This window comes from Mus musculus, chromosome 1 (genome assembly GCF_000001635.26).
Source record: "Mus musculus strain C57BL/6J chromosome 1, GRCm38.p6 C57BL/6J".
Classification (NCBI taxonomy): domain Eukaryota; kingdom Metazoa; phylum Chordata; class Mammalia; order Rodentia; family Muridae; genus Mus; species Mus musculus.
This window is the reverse complement of record NC_000067.6, coordinates 92,841,878-92,863,630: the sequence shown is the minus strand read 5'-3', so window position 1 is coordinate 92,863,630 and position 21,753 is coordinate 92,841,878. Positions and strand designations below refer to the sequence as shown.

General features: G+C 54.1%; 2 protein-coding genes, 1 long non-coding RNA gene and 1 other non-coding gene across 8 annotated transcripts in view; 2 read left to right on the top strand and 2 right to left on the bottom strand.

Annotated features, from left to right (window-relative positions):
• Window positions 1–3,791, top strand: part of Ankmy1 (ankyrin repeat and MYND domain containing 1) — a 43,148-nt gene extending 39,357 nt beyond the window's left edge. For all 3 annotated transcript variants that reach the window (XM_006529591.4, XM_006529590.4, XM_017320666.2), the window contains one exon: window positions 2,229–3,791. In XM_006529591.4, coding sequence (XP_006529654.1) covers window positions 2,229–2,437 — 209 coding nt within the window. In that variant the 3' untranslated portion in view covers window positions 2,438–3,791. The remainder of the gene's footprint in view (window positions 1–2,228) is intronic.
• Window positions 3,420–21,753, bottom strand: part of Gpc1 (glypican 1) — a 28,567-nt gene continuing 10,233 nt past the window's right edge. The window contains exons 1-9 of one of the 3 annotated variants that reach the window (XM_011247925.2): window positions 13,453–13,511; window positions 10,126–10,284; window positions 8,385–8,773; window positions 7,559–7,724; window positions 6,514–6,644; window positions 6,264–6,383; window positions 6,026–6,159; window positions 5,601–5,776; window positions 3,420–5,299 (exon numbers count right to left, since the gene is read on the bottom strand). In XM_011247925.2, the coding sequence (XP_011246227.1) occupies window positions 5,067–5,299; window positions 5,601–5,776; window positions 6,026–6,159; window positions 6,264–6,383; window positions 6,514–6,644; window positions 7,559–7,724; window positions 8,385–8,773; window positions 10,126–10,284; window positions 13,453–13,456 (1,512 nt within the window). In that variant the 5' untranslated portion in view covers window positions 13,457–13,511 and the 3' untranslated portion in view covers window positions 3,420–5,066. Of the gene's footprint in view, window positions 5,300–5,600; window positions 5,777–6,025; window positions 6,160–6,263; window positions 6,384–6,513; window positions 6,645–7,558; window positions 7,725–8,384; window positions 8,774–10,125; window positions 10,285–11,515; window positions 13,186–13,452; window positions 13,512–21,753 lie in introns of those variants that run through there. The other 2 variants (XM_006529142.3, NM_016696.5) reach the window with 2 other exon arrangements.
• Window positions 13,188–13,253, bottom strand: Mir149 (microRNA 149). Its single transcript, NR_029559.1, has one exon. It is a non-coding gene; the product is annotated as a microRNA 149 (primary transcript).
• Gm29480 (predicted gene 29480) lies at window positions 14,834–18,954 on the top strand. Its single transcript, NR_166170.1, has 4 exons — window positions 14,834–14,930; window positions 16,372–16,568; window positions 18,224–18,396; window positions 18,851–18,954. It is a non-coding gene; the product is annotated as a predicted gene 29480 (long non-coding RNA).

Sequence of the window (21,753 nt, the reverse complement as noted above, 5' to 3'; positions counted from 1 at the left end):
TTGAGTCTATGACCATCATGGCAGGGAGCACGGTGGCAGGCAGGCAGGCAGGGCGCTGGAGCAGTAGCTAAGAGCTTACATCTGATCCACAAACATGAGGCAGAGTAAAGAGCTAAACCTCAAAGCCCACCAGTGACACACCTCTGCCAACAAGACCATGCCTCCTAATGCTCCCTGAACAGCTCCTCCAGCTGGGGACCATGCATTCACACATATGGGCCTATAGGTGATACTCTCGCCAGTTCATCATACAATGCTGAGATGAATTTCGTATACAGTGTAGAGTTGGATTCCTCTGGCCCAGCCTCATGGGCCCTGTGTGTGTCCTATACTGGCTTAGGAACTCCTGGTCCTCCTGCCTTTGCCTCTGAGTATAGTTTAAATTTTTATGTAATTATTTGGGGTTCATACTTGAGTGCTGAATTTACATCACTCCTACCCTACCCTCTCTACCTTCCAACTCCTTTCATGACCCCCCAACACACACACACACACACACACACACACCCTTCTTGCCTTCTCTCTCTCTTACACACACCTCTTCCCTATTCTCTGTCTCTCTGTCTGTCTCTGTCTCTGTCTCTCTCTCTCTCTCTCACACACACACACACACACACACACACTCCCTTGTGTGTGATGGATCTTCCATTGCTTTTACAATTCCTCATCTCTGACTTTTAGTCTGGCTATGCTTCAGGCATTCATCATCAGGTTGATGTTGCTTGGAATCCTTTCAGCTTTACAGCTCCAGATAACCTACTCACACCAAGGTTTAGATAGTTTTGGCCATTGTGCCCTTAAATGAGCTCTCTAAGTCACCTCCTCGTCCTCTGGGGTTTGTCCAAGACTGTGGGTTTGGTTATTCACAAAGGGTTGTCATAATCACATAGTTTCTAGTCGCTCCCCCCCCCCCCAATTTCTCTCTGATAACACCTATAAACCATTTGGGTTTGCCTATGATCTGGTTCCCAGGGTACTGGATCTGGTGGCAAACTGTTTTGCCATGTTGTGATTTAAAAATCTCAGCTTACCTCTCTAGAGCCTTTTGACTTCTCTTTCTCAAGGGGATCTCACGACTTCTCTGTGGGTGACCCCAGCCTTTTACACTTGCTCATTACATACTGTCACCAGCCACTGACCTTTTGTGGGTGGCCCTGGGACGCAGCATGAGCTTTCCTGGTCTCTCCCAAGAATCAGAACCTTGTTGCCCCATGGTGTTCAGTCACTTGGGCCTCAGTATAGGTCTGCACCTGACACACGAATTGGCCCGTTTACTGCAGGCTCTTAGTGACCTCCACCCCTGGGTTTAGTCCATCTGAAATTTATAGGTACAGTTGACTGTGAAACAGTCACAAATCCCCATTTTTATGTTTGTGCAGAAAGAGGTTCATGTTAGCAGTCGACCGTGTTCCTGTAATATCTCATCACAGAGTGGCTGGGGTGACTGCGGTGACTGCACGGCCTGATGCTTTGGGTTCTGTGGGCTCACACACTTTTGGCTGGTTCACTCCAGTGCTCTTTTAGATTGAGCTCAGAAGTAGGTCTGTCCTGGAAGTGAGTACTCCCACTCATCCTTTTGGGATATATAAAAGGGATGTCTTTAGTCACCGAGGTACTACTCTCTGGGACAATTCATTTGTGTATTCATCTGAGTTACATGTAACTGTCCTCATCTGGGAGGTGTCCCTGCACGGAGGGAGGTTCTGACGGGCAATGACTGCCCCCATTCCTCACCAGGCAGCCATGGTGTCTCACTAAAGCATCTTCATCTCTACAGCTTTGCTGCTAGGATTCCTAGCACCCTACCAACCCACCCAGTGTCACCTCCCTGGTCTCTAACCATCCTTCTTTCATGACTTGAAGAGTACGGGCAAGTGAATGGATGAGTTTGGGTGAGCGCATGTGTGTAGTCTAAAAGCACCACACTGGTCTGCAAGATTGCCTGCAGCTGTGGGACGCTCACAGGGGAGCTGGCTGCTGTCGCTAGGCTGTTGAGGATGCCTGTGCCTTCCTGAGTTTGCCTAAGGAAGACTGAGAGCTGGTGATGACAGAGAAGGGACTCCTCCCTAGCCAGCGTCTTGGGGAGCACCGTGACAGGACTTAGAGGAGAAAAGGGCTGACATGGCATTTGCCTGGCACTCAAAGGAACTCATTGAGACAGTCCTGTCCTGCACCTGGCTGCTGACTATGCTAGACACCTGTCTTATGTATTCTCCTTTTCCCGGCAGGGAGGGCTCTCCAGTTCCAAATGTCCCAGGTGTTCATGAAAGTCCAGCCTGAGAAGTACCCGGAGCAGAATAACCAGGTATCCAAGAGTGTCCAGCACAGAAGGAATGTGGAGTCTAAGAACCAGGTGTCCAAGAGTGCCCAGCTCAAAGGCAACCCAGAGCAGAAGAAGCAGGGGTTCACAAGGAGGAGAACCTGCTTGACGGCCTGACATGGAGCTTCACCTGCAGTTACCAGTGAGTGCCAGCATGCCCACCTCACTCTACATGGAGGCTCTATCGGGCCTTTACCTCACTCCACAACTATCTATCCTGGCCACTCAAGGAGAAAAGACTGTACCCCTACCCTCTCCCACGGAAAAATCTGGGCTACCCAGCACCAGGGTGTCCCAGGATTTAAAAGAAGGCAGAGTGTGAGGACGCAGCTGCTACCCTGGGCCTGGGCACGAAAGTATCCTTGGGTGGAATCTAATACCCAGCCAGAGCTGTGGCCTTTGGAGAAGCCTCTCTTCTGGGAGCTGTGGCCCAGTAGCATGAGGGGTGGAGCCCTTTTCCCTGTGCTTGAATAGGTCCCACTGAATGGCAACACTGTGGGCCCCAACTCTGTTAAAGCACACACAACACTTGGCTGAGCAGGGATTCTTTGAATCTGGGCTATTGAGTGAGCTTCGTAGCAATGGAGGTAGGCACTATTTTACATAGGGACAGGTCAGCTCCTGGAGGTGAGGGTGAACTAGCTCTGAGTATCTTAAGTTACTTAGAACATTTCTGCAGATGTAGGATAACTTGGGATAGACTGGTGTGTCAGGCTATTCCTTGTCCCTACACTGCTCTCTTGGGTACCTCTGGGGCACCCTGGCAGGAATGAGAACTTTTCTATGGCTAAGACAATGGCATGTAGATTGAGGTGTGTTAAAGAGGTGGAAGGCTGGTGGAACCCACGTAGGCTGGCTGGCTCTGGTATCCTGGCTCCCTCCTCCCATAAACTTTGGGATGTTCAGTTGGCACAGACAGGTATCTTCCCAGGCAGGACTTGGAGATAGATGTTCAATGGTTGCCACCACATGGAAACCCCAGGACTTTCCTACAGGCACAACCCCTCTTCAACCTCCTTCTAACAAGCTCCAGTCTGTGCTCTGCCATGGGCTAGGCATGTCAGGCTCACATGTACACACCGAGTCTTACCAGTTTAAATGAGGTCATGTCCACTGTAGGTCCCCAGCCTTTAATTCATACAAGGACTCAAAGAACACACATTATCCACTGACACCGAGTGACAGAGAAAGGACCCAGTACCCTGGCCACTGTCCCGGCTGCCCTGTACAGCATGGGTGCTGCTGTCCTGACACCTAGGCACTCATCTCAGAGCCCAGGTCTAGCTCCCAGTGCCCCTGCTTGAGTGGCACTAGCAGGGCTGTGGCTGGGTTGAGTGTGCTCAGGGCATGGGCCCAACAAACCCACAGACCAATTATGGAGAATACCCATCCTGGACCAGGGGACCTGACTACTGGGCAGGCCTTGGTGCTGTGCTGGCAATAGCCTCTCTAACCCAGTGACTAAAAGAAAGTTAAAAAAAAAAAATTAAAATTAAAAAAAAAAAAAAGCGGTAAGCAGCCTTTTTTCCAGGCCTTCTGCATGTCAGGACCACTGCCTTCCTGGATATAGCAACTCAGCATCCCCTAGGCCCTGGAAGGGAAGATGGAGCCTTGACAGCCTTGGTAAGCCAGGTGCCCCCAGGTCTCGAGGCCATAGGAGGAAACCAGATTCCAAGTGGTGCCCTGAGCCTCTCCAGTGCTGTCAAGGAAGATGGAGATGTAGCGCTCAGTGGACAAGGACACTGAGGGTCTGAATGTGCATGTCTGTAAAAGCCCTTGACTGTCAATGCTGCCCCAGCTCCTGCAGAGCTGCCTGGGTCAGGAAGGGGCCCAGGCATCCTCTTGACCTGCAGTGCCAGGTCTCATTGACCCTGAGCTAAAGTTTCACCAGCCACCCAGCATCCCCATGGCCAGGTGACCTTTCTAAGTGGGGTAGGGGCTAGATGTAGCTGGCTGTTCCCCTGAAGTGAGGCTCCTCATGTGGACCACCAAGGCCAGTCTTTGTGAGCCCATCTGAGGGGACGGAACATACCCTCAAACAGTGTGGCAGAGTTGAGCGTAGTATGGCTGTGCCAGCTGCCACCTCCCACCTCACCTACGTCATACTAGAGAATCCCACAGTGGGTCTTTTTTTGAGAACCAGATTCACTGAGCTCCACAGTGGTACAGGGTCCTGGTCTGCTGTGTGTGGGGATCCTGGCTGCAGAGCTTCTTCTGAGTAGAAGGTATCATGCATAAACTTGAAGGCCCTGCCAGAGCCTGGACAGCAACATACTGGCATCCCTTGCAGGCTTCCTGGGGAGCTGCAGGATGGGCCTCAATTTCTGACATCTGTGGCCCATGGGGTCTGGTAGGGAGTCCCCAGCGGGAAGAGGCAGGAGAGGAAGGCACAGGCTCACTTGAGGTCTCCGTTGGGTTGTAGCTAACAGCCGCCCTTCTGGTTGGCCTCATGAGCTTCTGGGGGTGGTGCAGGAGGGTAGGGGAGGAGTGTGCAGCCAGAGGTGCCCCTGAGGTCCCTGAAATACATGGCTTTTGGGGACACTGGCTCGCAGCTGACCTGATACAAAATTAAAAGCTAGGGTGACAGGCGTGGCCAGACCCAGGAGGCCAGGACCCCCCCATGCACCCTGCCCCAGCACTCAGAGCTACTGTCTCCTTATCCTGCCCTGGACCTCAAAAGGCCAAGGGAATTAAATATGGTCTGTTGCATGTTTTGGCCAAGACAGTCCTTGGGGATAGGGGGCAGTTACCGCCACCTGGGCCTGGCTGCCGCAAGGACCAAGGTGACGAGGAAGAGCAGGAAGAAGCTGTGGGGCTCTGGGCAGGTGGCAGCTGAGGTCTTCTGTCCCTCCTGTTCTGACAGGCCGGGGAGGGCATGGGTCAAGGGGGTCCGGGAGCTGGAACTCTTCTTGCTGACCCTCCGGCCACAGGTGTCATCTGGGCATCCGCCACCGCTGCCGGAGCCACTGCCGTCATCACCTGGGGAAGACAGGAGGCTCCAGCAGGCTCTTCCTACCTGGGCTCCTGAGTGCTTAGGTGACACTGGGAGTCTGAGGCCCATTGTGCCCGCCTGAAGACACAGTTCCTAGGTCTGCCTCCTGCTGTGCCCACCTGTCACATGATAGCCAGATGGACATCCTGGCTGGGCCTCAACTGTGCTACAAGGACACAGGGCCCTTAGAAGGCCCCTGGCAGAGGACTCTGGAGAGGCCTTGTACCCTTCCACTTCTGAGCAGGGGCGATCCCTCCCCAACCCACCCCAGCCCTGGGCGGGCCTCACTAGCATCCTGGAAGTCCACGTCGTTGCCGCCATAGGCGCCACGTAAACGGTTGGTCATGATCTTGAGCTGCATAATCTGCTGGCGGATGGTCATGTCTGGCTTGGTGATGTCCACTTCCACCTCAGGGTTGTTGATCTGGTTGGCCAGCCCGTCACCCATCACCTCTGGTAGGTACCTGGAACAGGGCAGCCAGCTGGAGCCACGACTCATTCCATTAGCTTTTGCAAAGGAGTCTAACCAAGGCACATTGCACCCCATGACACCCTAGAGCCAGCAAACTAACGCATTGGTAACCCATGCGGGCTCCATGGTGGGGTGCTGGGTATGTGGTGACTGCTGGGAGCTGGTGAATGTGTGGGATCCTCCAGGCCACTTTCCCTCGCTCTGGGCATCTGTGAGGATGTGGCCAGTGGCGGGCACCTACCGGCCCTTGGAAATTCCATTCCAGCAGCGGTCGTCACTGGCAGGACTCATGGCCATCTTCTCACTGCACAGTGTCCCTGGGAGGCTGATCCAGAAGTCCTGAATGTCTCGGAGCTGGGCCTTGGCCTCAGAGACCTGTTGGATGGCAGTCAGAGCAGTGAGAAGCCTGGGGGACAGACTGCCTATGTCCTGTCCCTCCCATATGGATATGTCATGGCCACTGAGATGGGTACACTTACCAGTTTTTCCAGAGTACCTGTGGAGGGCTTCTCCTGCAGTGCCAATTTGCCACGGCGACGCTTCTCCTCGGGCCCAGAGCCGTGGGGATTGACCTTGGGGTTTCCACAGGCCTGGATGACCTAGGGAGACACCAAAGGGGTTCTGGAGGGACAGCAGGGTTTCTCAGACCCATACTGGGGACAGACCCTCCAGTGCTCGCAGTGGCACACCCCCTCCCACCCCCAGCCCCCGCCCCCAGCCCCCACACACCTTAGCTGTGAGTGTGTCCTTGTTGTCCTGGAGGGCGTTGATGGCCTCCGCCAGCCACACGTGCACACCGCCAATGACACTCTCCGCACCCGACGGGCCCCAGAACTTGTCAGTGATGAGCACCATGGAGTCTGGCAGAGGTGTTAACATGTGTGCACATTACATTACATGTGCACATTAATGACATACAGTCTCAACAGCAGTCACAGGTATAGGTCAGCAGAAGGTCACGTGAGCTCACATTCCGACTGAACCAGCTTACACTTTGAGTCACTAGTGGATACCCACAGGCAGAGCATAGGTTTCCACGAACACACAGGACATCTGGCAAGCTTGCCTAGTTCATTTCCATATATGTCCATGTTAGCTCATGCAGGTGCTGAACATGCATGAATAGCTGTTGGCCTACCATGTGCCCACATACGTATGCATGTAATCACACCAGACCCTGAACACATAAACTGTGTGTGTGTGTGCATGTGCATGCTTGCATACCACACAGATATAATAGCACGCACACACTGGCTCATAGTGCCAACACACCTGTCAGATCAGCATACTAACCAGCTCATGCCAGCTTCGTACCAGTGCCGACATGTATGCATGCTAATTTGCCCCGTATCAACAGAGGGATACCGTGATTCATATGTGTTGGCATATGTGTATGTCAACTCCCCTTATGCCAGTACATGCACATGTAAGTACACCTGTGATGGGCAGGGAGTCTCTGTGCACACCACAGACTGGCCCATTGTGTGTATCATACTTAAACATACACAATGCCAGATTGTGTATGTTTAAGTATATGTTCATACATGTATGGGTTTGTCACATATCACCTCTGTGTTGGTGTATATGCATGCTGAAGCAGCTATTCTACCATATGCCTTGGAACAATAAAATCTTTCCCTTGATCCCCAAAGCCCCACTCATATCAGGCCTTCAAACCTTCATGTGGCCCACACCAGGGACTACTGCCTCCCAGGACCTCTGTCTGCATGGTGCTCCCAAGGACAAGCCAGACGGCCTGGGAGGTGGGGCTCACCCAGGAGGTTCCTCCACTCGGCATCCAGGTCGGCCTGGTTGGCAAGGCAGCCTTTGAGCACATTTCGGCAATAGTCGGGGCAGGGCCGGGCGCCCGGGACTCCCCGGCAATGAGCACAGTAGACCAACTTCATGATGGCCCGAGAACATTCTGGGGCCAGAGGTACCTGGAGAACAAAGGCAGCCTGAGCCCCCACTGCAGTCCTTGTGCACCCGGTCACCAGCTAGCCCCGAGGGAACCCCAATGTGAAGGGCTTGGGATACAAGCCAGAACATCTAGGCTCTGCTCTAGGCCAGGTCATCTCAGGTACACATTTCGGTGTCACAGTCCCAGGACTACTGCTGCCACGAGGCTTTGCTGCAGATAACCGAGGCCCATGGGTTGGGAGGTGACTTACCGCACCTAGCTAGAGATGGAGGCAGTGCAGTTTAAAGCTGATACTCTCTGCATACCCTTCCCCAGGTGGATCTGCATTGTGCTCTCCCATTCACTGAGCTACCGTGCTTCCCTGTGAGGCCTGTTTGCTCAAGGGCCAACTATATCATTTTCTCGTTTCCTGTTTCCTGAGCCCAGCAGACCAATGGCCCTCTTCACCCTGCCCACAGCCGCATCTGGATAAGGACCCAGGACTGGGCAGCAGACAGACAGGCTTTAAGTGGACTCACATCTAAGGACCCACTGTAAGCAACTGATAACAGGCTGCAGCTATGAGCCTAAGAGCCAGGAGGCTCAGAGAACAGGGCTGAGTGTGGGGGATACCAAGCACCCAGGGCATAGCATGAGGAACTCCCAGGGGTCTACTCAGAGCCCCAGGCAGTGTTTGTACCTGGGCCACCTTCCGGACTACATCACTGGCCACACCCAGGCCCTGCACAAAGGAACGTGCAGCCACAAAGGCACGGGTGGCCCGCAGGCGCAGTTCTCGAGGGGCATCTCCAAACGGCCGCAGTGCCTCCGCCTGCTTGCCCAGGCAGTCCAGGTAGTCATCAGGCAGCAGCTGGGGGTGCAGCTGCTTGAAGAGGCGCTCCAGCAGCCGTGCCCAGAACTCGGCCAGCGTCTCCTCAAGGTGCAGGTTGGCCCCACGGTAGTAGAGGCGCAGCTCAGCATATAGGTCCCGGAAGGCACGAGTGTTCTGCGTATACAGGTCCCCAAAGGCCCCAGGGAAAGCCTCCTGCAGTGTGCGCTCCGAGTCATTCAGCAGGCGCTGGAAGTGGTCTGTGCACAGAGGAGAGGCAATGACCCCCTGAGGGGGAGGCTCTGCTTCTCTGCCAATCTACTCATGGGCTTGACAGAATATCCCCCGCTTCTCAGAGCCTGCTTATGCAGTCAATAAAAGCTGGACACCATATTGCAGAGGCTTCCTCAGGCTCTCCTCACCAGAGGTGCAGAAGTCAGGAGTGGCCTCTCTAGGGTCATAGGCGCATGTGTACTTAGGTCTCTAGCTCCAGAGGCCATTTCTGAGTTGGACCTTAGGAACCAACAGATGCTGAGATTCACTGATTCTGGGAGGGACTGTAGTGGGAGTGGTGGGAAAGAAACCAGAGTGAGCCTTGCCTAGCTGCCAACTGCTCTGTCTTCCACCCCAATGCTCTTGGTTGCTCCAAGCAGCCCTCCTCCTCCTCCTGTTCTCCAGCAAACCCGCCCTGCTGCAAACCAGCACCCCAGATAGATACTTTTCGGTGAGGGTGTAAACATGTGAATATGTGCCGCAGATTTTGAGGTTGGGGAAATGTCACTGTACTACACATCTCTGGGATGGAGCCCTGATTGTGGCATCCTCAAGGTCTGAGGCTGCTCAGCTCCTCTCTCCCACACCGAGTAATAAAGGAAGGCTTAGCAACAAGTGTCAGAGTCTGCAAATGGTTAGGGCTGTCTGATCTGCTGTGATTTCTAAACCCTTGAAGCTATGGCCCAGCTGTGGCTAGACAAGCTGTGCGTGCTTCCCCTCTTTGCCTTTACAGTTTGTATTTTCCCAGTTCCACCCCACTGCAGGGGCTACATCTTTGCCTGGGCCCTGCCTGTATCTCTTCCGGAGTTAGTGAACCTCTGTTTAAGGAGGGGACTTTCTAGGGGAATCTTATGACCCTAGGGCCCCACAGAGTCCCTGTGAAACATTCCATCACTGTTGGAGCTGCTGCCCATATACAGTGGCCACATGATTGTAAAAGTCGCTAACCTGGTCTCTTGAAGTGCACAGGAGTCTTTCTTGCCCTGGCCAAGAGGTGGTTACCTCAGGACAAGCCCTGCACTTTCAGCCTTCAGTCTGAGCTTCCTGACGGGGGGGACGGTAGCTGGGATAGTGGGCCTACCACGGGGACCCCAGAAGATGCAGGTGATACAGGTCAGCCCTCTGTAGGTCTGGAGGGGAACTCTGCTTGGGACACAGAAGCACCTCAAGCCCAGCTGTTCCCCTCTGAGGAGCAGGCCCATTCTCCCTAGGGCCCTGACAATAACTTGGGTTCATTGTTCTATTCAAGCCTGGCAGGAAGAGGGAGACCCTCCTATGGAGTTAGCCATCCAAATCCTAGCCTCTGGCTCCTCCCCCACACTCACAAGTGCCCACTTACCATCGATGCCATGCAGCTGGGTGGCCAGTGTGGCCTGCAGGGCGCGGCTGCTGTCATGGAGTGCGCTCTCCAGCTCCATTCGGCTGTGGTTGGCCAAATTCTCCTCCATCTCACTAGTACAGCAAGTGTAGCCCTGGGGGCAGATCCGCAGGTGCTCACCTGTGGGACGGCAAAGGGTGTCGTGAGGGGGAACAGTGGTCCAGGATGCTCTGCCCAAGATGGGGCTCAGCTCAGGTTAGGAGCCCTTTGTGAAGGCAGAGATGGGGAGAGGGGGCACATTGTAGGGCAAAGCTGGGCTCCAGTGTCTCTGACCTCCCAGGGCCTCTGATTAAGATTCAGGGATGGGGTACCACAGGTTATCATAGTTATCAGAGGGCTGAGCCTCAGACTACGAGTACTGTGTGACATAGTCCAGCATCTCAGGAATGCAATGAGAGTCCTAGCAGGGCTCCCTGAGAGCCAGCTCAGCCCTCACATAGAGGGAGAGGCTGCCCGACTTAGGTTGGGGACCTGATAGAGGCTTTCGAGCCTGGCAGGTGCCTCTGCCCGGGGGAGGAAGAAGAAATCCAGCCTCTTCTTAGCTCAGGCCAGTCTCAGAGGCCACCTGACTGACAGCAGAGTGGAGTGCCCCATGAATGTTCTGCAGGGCCTGTGTCAGCATTCTGCAAGGGCCCTGGGTACCATTCTGGGGTGAAGAAAAGCATGCTCTGCGCAGGCACTGGGTCCCAAACAGAGGCCACTCAACCCTGGCCTGAGGTTCCCACTAGCTGGACACATTCCCAGTCCCCATAGTGTTCTGGCTGAAACTCCCTCCCCCGCCATCTATCCTGGGCTGGTGAGCTGACCTGTCAGCCCTTGGTGGCACTGCAGCAGTACCATTCAGGACAATATCAACTGCCACTTGCTGACAGAGGGTTGCTTTGGGCCTACAATTGGCCTCAAAGTGTCTACCATGGAGCCCTTACAGCACACACCTGAGAGTCTCCTGGCATCAGAAGAAAACCTCAATGGGAGAGGAAACCTTCTGCTAAGGCTATAGTGACACCAATTTACAGGGAATCTGAGGCTTGGAGACTGGCTTTTGTCCCAGTTGGGGGCTGAGCTACTCAGGACTGGGCCTATGCCTGACCCCACTCTGTTCTACTCCCTTCTCATAGGGTCACACTGCTGTCTCTGAGCCTAAAGACAGAGCCCTACAGTCCCTACAAGGGACTGGGTGGATCAAAAAGGCAGAGGCAGTGGCCCAGCCTTAGGTGAAAGGTCTGAGAAGAGGGAGCGGTCAGCAGGGATTCTAGAAGCTTCCCTCGTGCAGGAATGCTGATTTTGATGTTATGGGGAGCCAGTGAAATGCAGAGTTTCCAGAGCCCAGAGTAGGTGCCAGGGCTGGTACCTGGGCTTTATCCTTGCTGACGGGTTGATGGGAAAGGTGGGATGTGAAGAACTCCAGGATGTGATACTGCAGGCTGCCATCAGAGGTGGGGGACTGAGCCAGAGGGGAGTGGACATCTTGTCAAGAAGCATGTGGGGGCAGGAACCTGTGACCTCAGGATGAGGCCATTATGTGTTAGGCCCCATTTCTATGAACCCCCCTCCCCTGAAGCCAACTGGGAGTGGAGATCTCTGACTAAGGAGAGATTCTGAGGTTGCATTCACCCTTAAGAGCTTGTTACATGATCACATCCTTGTCTTTAGCACTTAGTAAGCACAAGCATTTATGTGTGCTGGATGGTGTGTGTGTGTGTGTGTGTGTGTGTGTGTGTGTGTGTGTGCATATTGCAGAGTGGAACTGTGTACAGCCTCTGTGATTTTGACCTGACATGGAAGGTATATATCCCCAGATGCCACCCCTCCATCCCTAGGTAGGGCAACCTTCAGATCTGCTCTTCCAGGTCTCAGGTTGAGGGCCTGGCCTAGCCCTTCTCCTGCTTACTAAGGCATGGGAGCTGTGCTTCATCCCAGAACCCTGGGGACTTTTGGCCTCACAGGCTGAGTCCCACCTGGTTTCAGGGTCCCCAAAGGTCCACAGAGCAGGGCAGTGGCTGACAGCTGGTAGAAGAACAGAAGGAATTGTATTCTGATTCAAGGGTGCTTGGGGGAGTCAAGAGAAAAGGGAGTCAGAGATGGGAGGTGCACACGGAATGCCCCTCCCACCACTCCCCTACCTGGTACCCTCTGCTCCTACCACACTGCTTCCTCCTGCCCAGGGCACCTGCCTTTCACAGGGACTGCAGGTCCTGGGAAGCAACATGTTATTAAGCACCCAACCTCAAGAAAGGGCTGGGTTGGTGCCCAGACAGCTGGGAGCTGCAAGCCTAGGTCCTGCCACTTGATCTGCATCCATTGATTGATTCCCTTCCTTCTAGAGTAGGGAGGGCTAAGCAGAGATTATCCACCCGCAAGCAGGCTACAGGCACAACAAGGTACAGGGCCCAGCAGGGCCTTCTATTTGCTCTGCTCCGGGCCATGGTCTGCTGGGCTGAGGTGATATGCCACATCTCTCTCTTTGAGTGGTGGGGTTTAAGGGTTTTTCTGTTAGAGGAGGAATCATGGGGGGCACTGTAGAGGATGACCCATCTCTGACTTCAGCAGTGAGTGGGGAAACAGCTATGGGGATGGAGGCTGCAGGTATCAGGATGGGGCCATCCTGGGCTCAGCTGGGACAGAGGCACTCTGTGTGTGTAGGCCAAAGGTTTTAGGTGGAAATATTGAGGACCAGGCTGCACAACAGAGCACTGGCAAGAGAGAGGTGGGCACAGCCTTACTGGCCCCTCCCATGGTTTCTGCTCCTCTGACATCCTTCTCCATCTTAGTGGTCCCAATTGCCACCCCTCACCACATAGACAGAAGAACGAAGCTGAAACAGGAAGAAGTTAATTAAGGACACACACTCAGAAACAGAAACTCGCCCCACTCCACGGCAGGTTCTGGATAAATGGGACCCATGAGACTTTTGGCCAGCTACTATGAGCATACCCCATCCAATGGCCTCCCCTGCAGCCCCCTGGCTCTGCCTGGCCACCTCACCCAGCCAGCCCGGTGACCTGCGCTGTTCCAGTTGCCCCAGCACCGCCCCCGTCCCTCCCTCCCTCCTCGGACAAACACGGGAGTGAAGACACGGAGCCAGAGCCTGGGCACTGGCCTGAGGGCCCCGGGCAGGCTGGGTCAGGCTGCCCAGAAGCCCATGCATTGGCAGACCTGCTTGCTGAGGGTCAAAGATAGAGGAGCTGAGACCCAGCCCAACTGGAACCATAGGTGCTCAACATCAGAACAGCTAAGGCAGGCTCTGCAAAGCTCTCTACACTTCCAGGAAAGCACTGGAGTACATACCCATCGTAGGAACGTCTCTCCGTTCTACCCTACCAGCAGCTTCCTCCTTGCCAGCCCTGAAGGTGGGTGGGAGTGGAGCGGCAGTATTGTTCCCCACTGACCCCGCCCATCTCTCTCAGAGTTGGTTTCATTTTTCCAGATCTTTCCCTCCTGGGTTTTTGGGGGGCACTACCCTCCCCTGGCACTCACAGGTTTTATTTGGGGAAGGGGGTTGTTTGTTAATGGCAGGTTTTCCCCACTTTAGTCCCTTTTCTAAGCCTTGTCCCCAACCCCAAAGCCTCTCAAATTCCAAGACCCCTGCTTCTTGTGACACTTAGCATGGCACCCCATTGCAGCAAACCCATGGGCAGCAACTGCTCATTTACCTCCTCCCAAATCTGGCTGCTTGCACCCCACCCCCGGCCCCCCACTATTCTCCAGAGCAGACAGCAGCTTGTGGCTTCCTACCTTTCAGGGTCACACCCTCCTGCCACCTGCTGACAGCTCCAGCTCCTGCTCCTCCCTCACAGAGGCAGCATCCCTCTTGGTCATCATCCACAGTCACCCCAGGACTTTAGCAGAGTCCAGCATCCTGATGCTACCCACAGACATCTCTGACCTGACCTCCCCTGACACTTCAGGGACCCAATGCCTTGAAACCCTCCACCTTCTGAAGATAATGCAGAGTCATGCTACCCCGCCTCTGGTCCATTCTTCTAGAAGCTTCCTGTGCTCACGGGGGAGATGCAGAGTGGAAAGCCCACTTCCCTCACGGCCCCTAAAACACTCCAGCTGGCACGGCTTGGGGGAGTGTAGGGGCATTCGGAGTATAATCTCTCAGCACCGCAGATAAGGGAGAGGCACAGGCTACACTCCCCTCCCCAGCTGCTGGCTCCTAGAGCAGGCCTTTCTGTTGACTGGTAGGTTAGAAGTAAACCAGCCCTCTGTGCTCCTGGGTTTTCCAGCCCCAGAGGCTGAGAGTCTCCAGGACGTGACAGCCTGGAGCAAATGGCCCAGCTTTCTGGGGGACTACTCACTGCCCAGGCTCCAGGGGCATTTTCCCATTGCTTGCTCCTGTTCCCCAACAAACCTGTCTAGTCCCCGGGGGTCACACCCGAAGGAAGACATTTCAACTCCATCTCTGAAATTGGAAAAGCATCAAGCACAATCCCCTCCCCGCCCCCACCTCACTCCCAATACTTTTCCACCCTCCTGGATGCCTTCATGATTCCCGAGCCCCTGCCTCCGGTTCACCCAAATGGCAACATCACCAAGAAGAACCTCCATCACGAACAGGGACCCCCTAACTGGGGGGCATCGGCTGCTGGCACTTCTATGGACTCGATGGGAGGGGTCATCTCCGGGCAGGCAAGGGCTCCTGCCAGCTGCCTCTCCAGCATCAGGCCAGGCCCTGGGCGAACAAAGCCTGGGCGACACCTGCAGCTCCGACCGACCGCTGCCTCCTCTGCAACGGGGATGGTTCTGTACAGCTGGAGCCGGTAAGATAAGCCGGAGCTGCAGATGCAGGCGCCTGCTCTGGCGCCGCAGTGAGGAGGGGGCGCTGGTGCAGTGGGCGCGGCTGGTGCGGAGAGCTGAGTGCTGCGGCAGGCAGAGGGGGGCATTTGGAGGGGGGCTGCGGAAAGCGGGAGATGGAGGGAGAGGAGAGAGGGCGATGTGATTGGCGGGGAAGGGGCTTGCCGCAGTGGGCGCGGCGGCAGAAAAAGGAGGGAGAAAAGCGAGCGCCATGGCTGTGGCGGCGGGGGCGGGGTGAAAGGGGGGATGGGTTCAGTAGAGGAAGGGGGACTTACTGCGGAAAGGGGGCTGCGGCAGCCTGAGGGGTGCAGGGGGAGGGATGGGGTAGAGAGGAATATCTAGGATGGTGCAGCACAACTTTAGGGAGATGGGGATGGGATGGAGGTGGGAGCTGAGAGACATGAGTGGACATCAGGGCTGATGACCAAGCTCTTGATGGGAAGGGGATGAGACAGAGATAGGCTGTAGTGGGGGTACAGCTGCGAGAGAATGGAACTGAAGATGAGAGGTGAATGCATGGAGGAGGGGGGATGCAGACAGGAATGGTGATAGAGATGGTGCCTAGCAGACGTAGCCTGGTAGCTTAGCGGACACCCTCCTGGCCTTAGAACCCCCTTCTCCATGGCCGCTCCAATAGTGTCCCCAGCTGTGGATGCACTCCGGATAGCAAGGGCGATTCCAGCGCCAGTGAAGTGGTCTGGCAATTGCAGAGCAGCAGAACTCAGCAGGAAAGGCCAAGATGAGGCTAGGGGTCTCGGCGTGGTGTGGTGGATCCCACAACCTAGGGCAGCAGGGCAGTGGCAGTCTCACTGATGCACAAGGCTGAAGGCAGCTTCCTGGGACGCACCTCCTCCCGCAACCTTCACTGGCACATTCAGCACCGCCCCCCCCCACCCCCCGTGTCCCTGGAAACAGTAGGCAGCTGCGGACCCCCCCCCCCCCCCACCGTGCTGGCATTTCAAAGGACTTGTGGATCAAATCTCTGCCTCTGGGCTAGCCCCAGCCCAGAGGTGGGGGGGGGGGTGTATCTGGTGCTCTGGCTCATTGGCCTCAGCAGGGCACATACTCATCAGGAACTAGCTAGAGAGGACCATGGATGGCCAGACCCGGAGAGAGACTGCTAACTGCATTGAGGAGGTCCCTCTCTGGTAGAACATCAGATCTCCACTGCTGGGCACACAAAGGTCACCACAGTGGCCCAGTCCTTCCTATTACTCCCTTCCCTGAGAACCCATCCTCACAAGCCCCTGCTTCCAGTTCCCTGATACACTTCTCTTAGTCGTGCCAGCCAACCTAGCTCCAAACACTACCCAGGCTGCCTCTTCATCTATGCTCCTGGCCCTCCTGGGACAAGGACAGCTCCCCAAACCTGTTGATCATCATCCCCTTTCCAATCTCTGATTCCAGATGGGGAAAGCCACTTACTCACATTTCTTCCTGGAAATGGATGGATGCCCTCAGCCTTCCTAGTCAGTCACACTACTGGGGACACAGGAATCTTCTGGGCAAACAGCTGCTCAGCCAAGGGGGCTTTGGATCCAGCAGACTCCCAAATGGATGCTCTCTAAACTGCCTGCTCAGGCCACCTCACCAGTGAATGCCAGGTAGGAGGTGCCTCAGCATGATGAAAGGTCCCACTGGAGCTAAAGGTCTTGCCCCAGTGTCCATGGTTTCTTGGTACACATTAGAGATGTAGAGGACCCTGTGTTCATGTCTACCAAGACCACAACTTTTTGAATTGGCAGCAGGGCAGAGCCCACTCAGAGTTTGTAGTGTTTCATCACCAACTCAGTGAAACTGAACCTGGCTCTCTCACTCACACCCATGTGGGTCAGGGTGGCGATTCAGGCAGGAAGTATATAAAAGGGAGGGTTCGTGCCAACTGCCCCCTGGCTCTACACCGTTTTCTCATCTAGCTGGCTCAACGGTCCACTTCTGGGCCCTGTCTGGGCCACAGGGCAGCTGAGGAAACCTGTATGACAGACCGGGTCTACTTCCTCAGATGTGTCTACATGGACTAAAGAGACTCAGCTCCGTAAATACCAAACTGGCAGAGGTGGTAAAGAGAGGCCATAACCCAACCAGGATGGAGCCCAAAGCAGAAGCACCAGGCTACTGGCTGCCTGACCAGCTGTTCCTACTGGCATGGCAGCCATCCTCCTGGGCATATCCCTCACCTCCCTGCAAGGCTTGTTCACCCCCCTTCCCCAGAAAGCTCCACTTCCTTTCTTTCAGCTCCACCCAGCAACCATGCTAGCTCTCATGTTAAAATATGTATAAAATATAACAGGCAGGGGCACCTTAGACCGGTGTGGACATTTCTGGAACAAAGCTGCTGCTATAACCAACTCAGACCTTCCTCCAAGCAGGTCCAAGAGGCAGACCAGCCAGCATCTTGTGGTATAAGGGAAACCCGGGAGAGGAGTTCCCATCCACGAGGGCTCCTACTCCTAGCACGACATGGTCAGTGCCATGCAAACAAGGGTTTGGGGTTAGAATCACTTCATCTGTCTATCACTGACCTTGGTGGCATACAGACAGACAAATCGACATACCCAAGGTCACACTGGCTGGGAATGGCCACGTGAACAGTGCTGGCCTCCCTAGATTCTCGTCCCAGGGGAATTCCTGGGTGGAAGGCTAAGACTACAGCAAGAGTCAACATGCTCTGCTGAGAGGCAGTAGTCTCGACAGCTTCCCTAGGCTGGGCTGTCCTGACAGCACCTCTGCCCAGCAAGGGCATGCATGTGGCTTCTAGCTGTGGTCCCAGCACTCCCTGCAAGCACAATTAGAGGAGGGTAGCAGGGAACTTGGATGCCAGTTATATTTGATTTTTTACGTGTGTGTGCGTGTGTGTGTGTGTGTGTGTGTGTGTGTGTGTATCAAATAGAGCCTGAAGGTACAAATGGATGTTTGAATGAATAAACAAACTCTTAACTATAAAATGGAATATTGTTCTGCTTCAAAAAGGGAATTCTGACATGCTGTGAGATGGCTGTCATGCTCAATGAAAGAAGCCAAGTGAGGTCCTTAGGACTGACAGAACCAAAAGAGACAGAGAGTGAAACTGTGCATGTCAGAAGCTGAGGAGAGAAATGGAGTGTGTGTATGTGTGTATGTGTATTAGTTTTGACTTTCAAGTTGACATAATCTAGACTCATCTGGAAAGAGAGCCCTAGTGAGTTCTTATCTAGATCATGGTCTCCTGTGGCCATGTCTGTGGGATCCTGTCTGTGGGATCATGTCTGTGTCACTGTAGGTGACACCATCCGCTAGGCTTGAGCCTGACCTGTGGAAGAGTGAAGAAAGCTAGCTGACAGCAAACAAGGCTGTCAGCATAGGAGTATCTGCCTCTCTCTGCTCTTTACTATGGGTGTGATGTGTCCAGATGTCTCAACTTCCTGCTTCTGACTTCCCTGTAACGATGGACATGTAAGTCAAACAAACCTGATCCTTCCCTAAGTTGCTTTGAGTCAGGGTCTTTTACAACAGCAACAAAAATAAAACTAGAACAGGGATCAGTGTTTAATGGGGACAGAGGTTCAGTTGGTGACAACACACCATTCTGAGAAGCCAGTCATTGTCTACCCACTGGGGTGGCCTGCTTTTTCATGGCTGTGTCTTGCAGTTCTTTGTGGGGGTGCACTGGCTAGTTTTATGTCTACTAGACACAGGCGAGAGTCATCAGAGAGGAGGGAACCTTAATTGAGAAAATGACTCCGTAAGAGCCAGCTGTAAAGCATTTTCTTAATTAGTGATCAATGGGGGAGGGTGCATTGTGGATGGGGCCTCCCTTGAGCTGCTGGTCCCGGGTTCTATAAAAAAGCAGGTTGAGCAAGCCACGAGGGAGCACACCGGTAAGCAGCACCCCATGTGTCTGCATCAGCTCCTGCCTGCAGGTTACTGTCCGGTTTGAGTTCCTGTCCTGACTTCTTTCCATGATGAAGAGCCATACAGAGGTATAAGCAGAATAAACCTTTTCCTCTCCAACTTGCTTTTTGCTCATGGTGTTTCGTCGAAGCCATAGAAACCCTAAGACATGGGATGTGATCTAACTGAAGTCACTGTCACCGGTGGGCATTCACCCACAAGCACACAGTTCAGCCGGGATGACTGAGGTTCCCAGCAGTGATGTGACCCACCCACATCAGACCCTGGGGCGGCTGAGCTCCTTCCCCCGGCCCAGGCTTGGCTGGTGTGTGAGACCTCTGGAGCTCTCAGGCAGTCAGCCAGGATTCCTAGGGACACAGACGAATGCTCGCCCGTAAAAGCAGGGCTCCAGGGTTCTTGCTGGAGTCAGATGTGGCCACTGCACTGGTCAGCAAAGTTCCTGTCTGGTCCTGGCCAAGCTTTCTGAAAATGAGATCTCAGGCTGCTGGGCAAGGGTCTGCAAGGTCCTGCTAGGAGGCCATCCCTCCTGTTACTGATGACAGTCTCACAACCCAGCCCAGAAAGGCCCCTCCTAACCCCACCAAGTACTCCTGGGACTCCTACCCAGCAGGGTTTTGTCACTGTTATTTGCACAGGCCCTACTCCCCAAAGCTCAGACTCACCCTTTGTACTCTAGGAGCAGGTGGCATCATGGGGCCACTCTCTGCCTCCTCAGTTCTCATCCCTCCTCAGGGATGCTCACACAGCTATCTGCTGAGGTGTCTTGGCCCCACCTTGTCTACACTCAGGCTCAGGCTCTTGCCAGTGACTGCTGGCAGGCACAGGGCTGGCATAGGGATCCGGTGGGTGACACGGCTGTGTGCTCATAGGGCTCAGGGCAGGCATCTTGGATCCCTGGAGGTAGACAGTTGAAGGAAGGATCCATGCTTCCCTATGGGAGCTTCAGGACTGTGTCAAGACCTGGGATCCAGGACAGGGAAGGCCTCACCGCTTAGCTGCTACCTGCCCAGGCCTGGCAAGAAGCTGGTCCTGTGACACGCTCCTGTTCCCTCCTGCCTTTCCTAAGACCTGAGGTGTTCCCATCCCTCACCTCCCATTGGCTTCCTTTCTAAAAGTCAACTCCCACTTTTCAACAGCAGCCCTGAGAGTGATTGCTGGCCTGCTACCCACACAGCCCTGTCTCTACTGCTGATGTATCCTGGGGACACTGTCCTGGCAATTCATGGCTTTCCATGATGGGACCAGTGAGTAGTAGTTGAGTGGCTGACATGACTTCAGGAAGGAGCACTGTGGGACACTGGCTAGGTCCTCCCTGCCCTGTGGCTCCTCAGCCTCCCTGGATGCCTGGATGCTGACCTTCTCTAACTGAGTTCTGTCGCTCACAGCCTGCCTGGAGAAAACAGCACCATGGAGGACCCAGCCTCCCTGTTTCCCAGGAGCTCCTCTGAAGGCACAATACAGAGCCCAGCAGCCAGCTCACAGTCACACAGCCAAGTGAGGGCAAAGCTCGCTCTTGAACTAGGTGGATTAGCTAAGTCCAACAGATCAGGCTTGGATTCGGTGAGGATGTTTCTCAGTGTTCACTGCTAGCTACTGGGCACTGAGCAGGTCACTCTCCTGAGATGGTTCTCAACCAATGGTGTGACTTTCTCCAACAGCCTAGCCCAACCTTCCTTCTGAGTCCAGTGTCACTGTGCCACTGCACACAGCACCAACAGCCCAAGCGCACCCATCCATATGCCTTCCGGTCTCCACTCTGCATGGCTCTGATGTCACCATACTGACTGACCCCAGACTGCCACTCTGCCAGACAGAAGCTCTGGAAGCCTGGGAACAGAACTTGGCTGCATCCTGACACCCAGAATGCACTGTGTCTTCCAGGGCAGCTTGGGGATCTCTACTCCAAGGAGGCGCTAAGGCACCCAACACTGAATTCACAGAGCTGTCTTCTAGCCCTGCCCTACTCTGAAGACATTGGCCACCTTTGGTGTAACTATCACCCCTGTGTTGGTTAATATATTCATTTGGCAGGGTTTAGAATCATCTAGAAGATAAACTTCTGGGCAGGCCTGTGAGGAAGTTTCTAGATTGCATTGAAGTGGGAAGACCCATCTGACATGTGTAGTAGTATCTCTTGGGGTTCAGTCGCAGGCTGAATAAAAAGAAATAAGGGGCTGGAGATGTGGTTCAGTGGTAGAACACTTGCCTAGCATATACAGGCTGTGGGTTTGATCCTGTCCTGGCTAGTATTATGACAACCTGACACAAGAGAAGTCATTTGGGGAAAAGGGAACCTCAGTTGAGAGAATGCTTCCATAGGAATGGCCTATAGTGCATTTTTATAATTAGTGATTGGGGGCTGGAGAGATGGCTCAGCGGTTAAGAGCACTGACTGCTTTTTCAGAGGTTCTGAGTTCAATTCCCAGCAACCACATAGTGGCTCACAACCATCTGTAATGGGATCTGACGCCCTCTTCTGGTGTGTCTGAAGACAGCTATAGTACTCATATACATAAAATAAATAAATCTTTGGACTGGAGAGATGGCTCAGAGGTTAAGACAGCTACAGTGTACTTATATATCATAAATAAAATATTTTAAAAAATAAAATAAAACTAGTGATTAATGTATTATGGATGGTGTCGCCCCAGGACTATCAGAAAGTCTTAAGGAGCAAGCCCTAGGCAGCACTCCTTTATGGCTTCTGCATCAGTTCCTGCCCTGTTTGAGCTCCTGACTTCTTTGCAAGAGTGTGACCTGAGGGGTATAAGCCAAAACAAACTCCTTCCCAAATTGTTTCACCGTGTTTATCTCAGCAATAACCTAAGACAGATCTTCAGTGCTGTAAGAAAACAAACCAAGAAGGCAAGCTGAACCCCAGCATTTAGGGACGCTTGA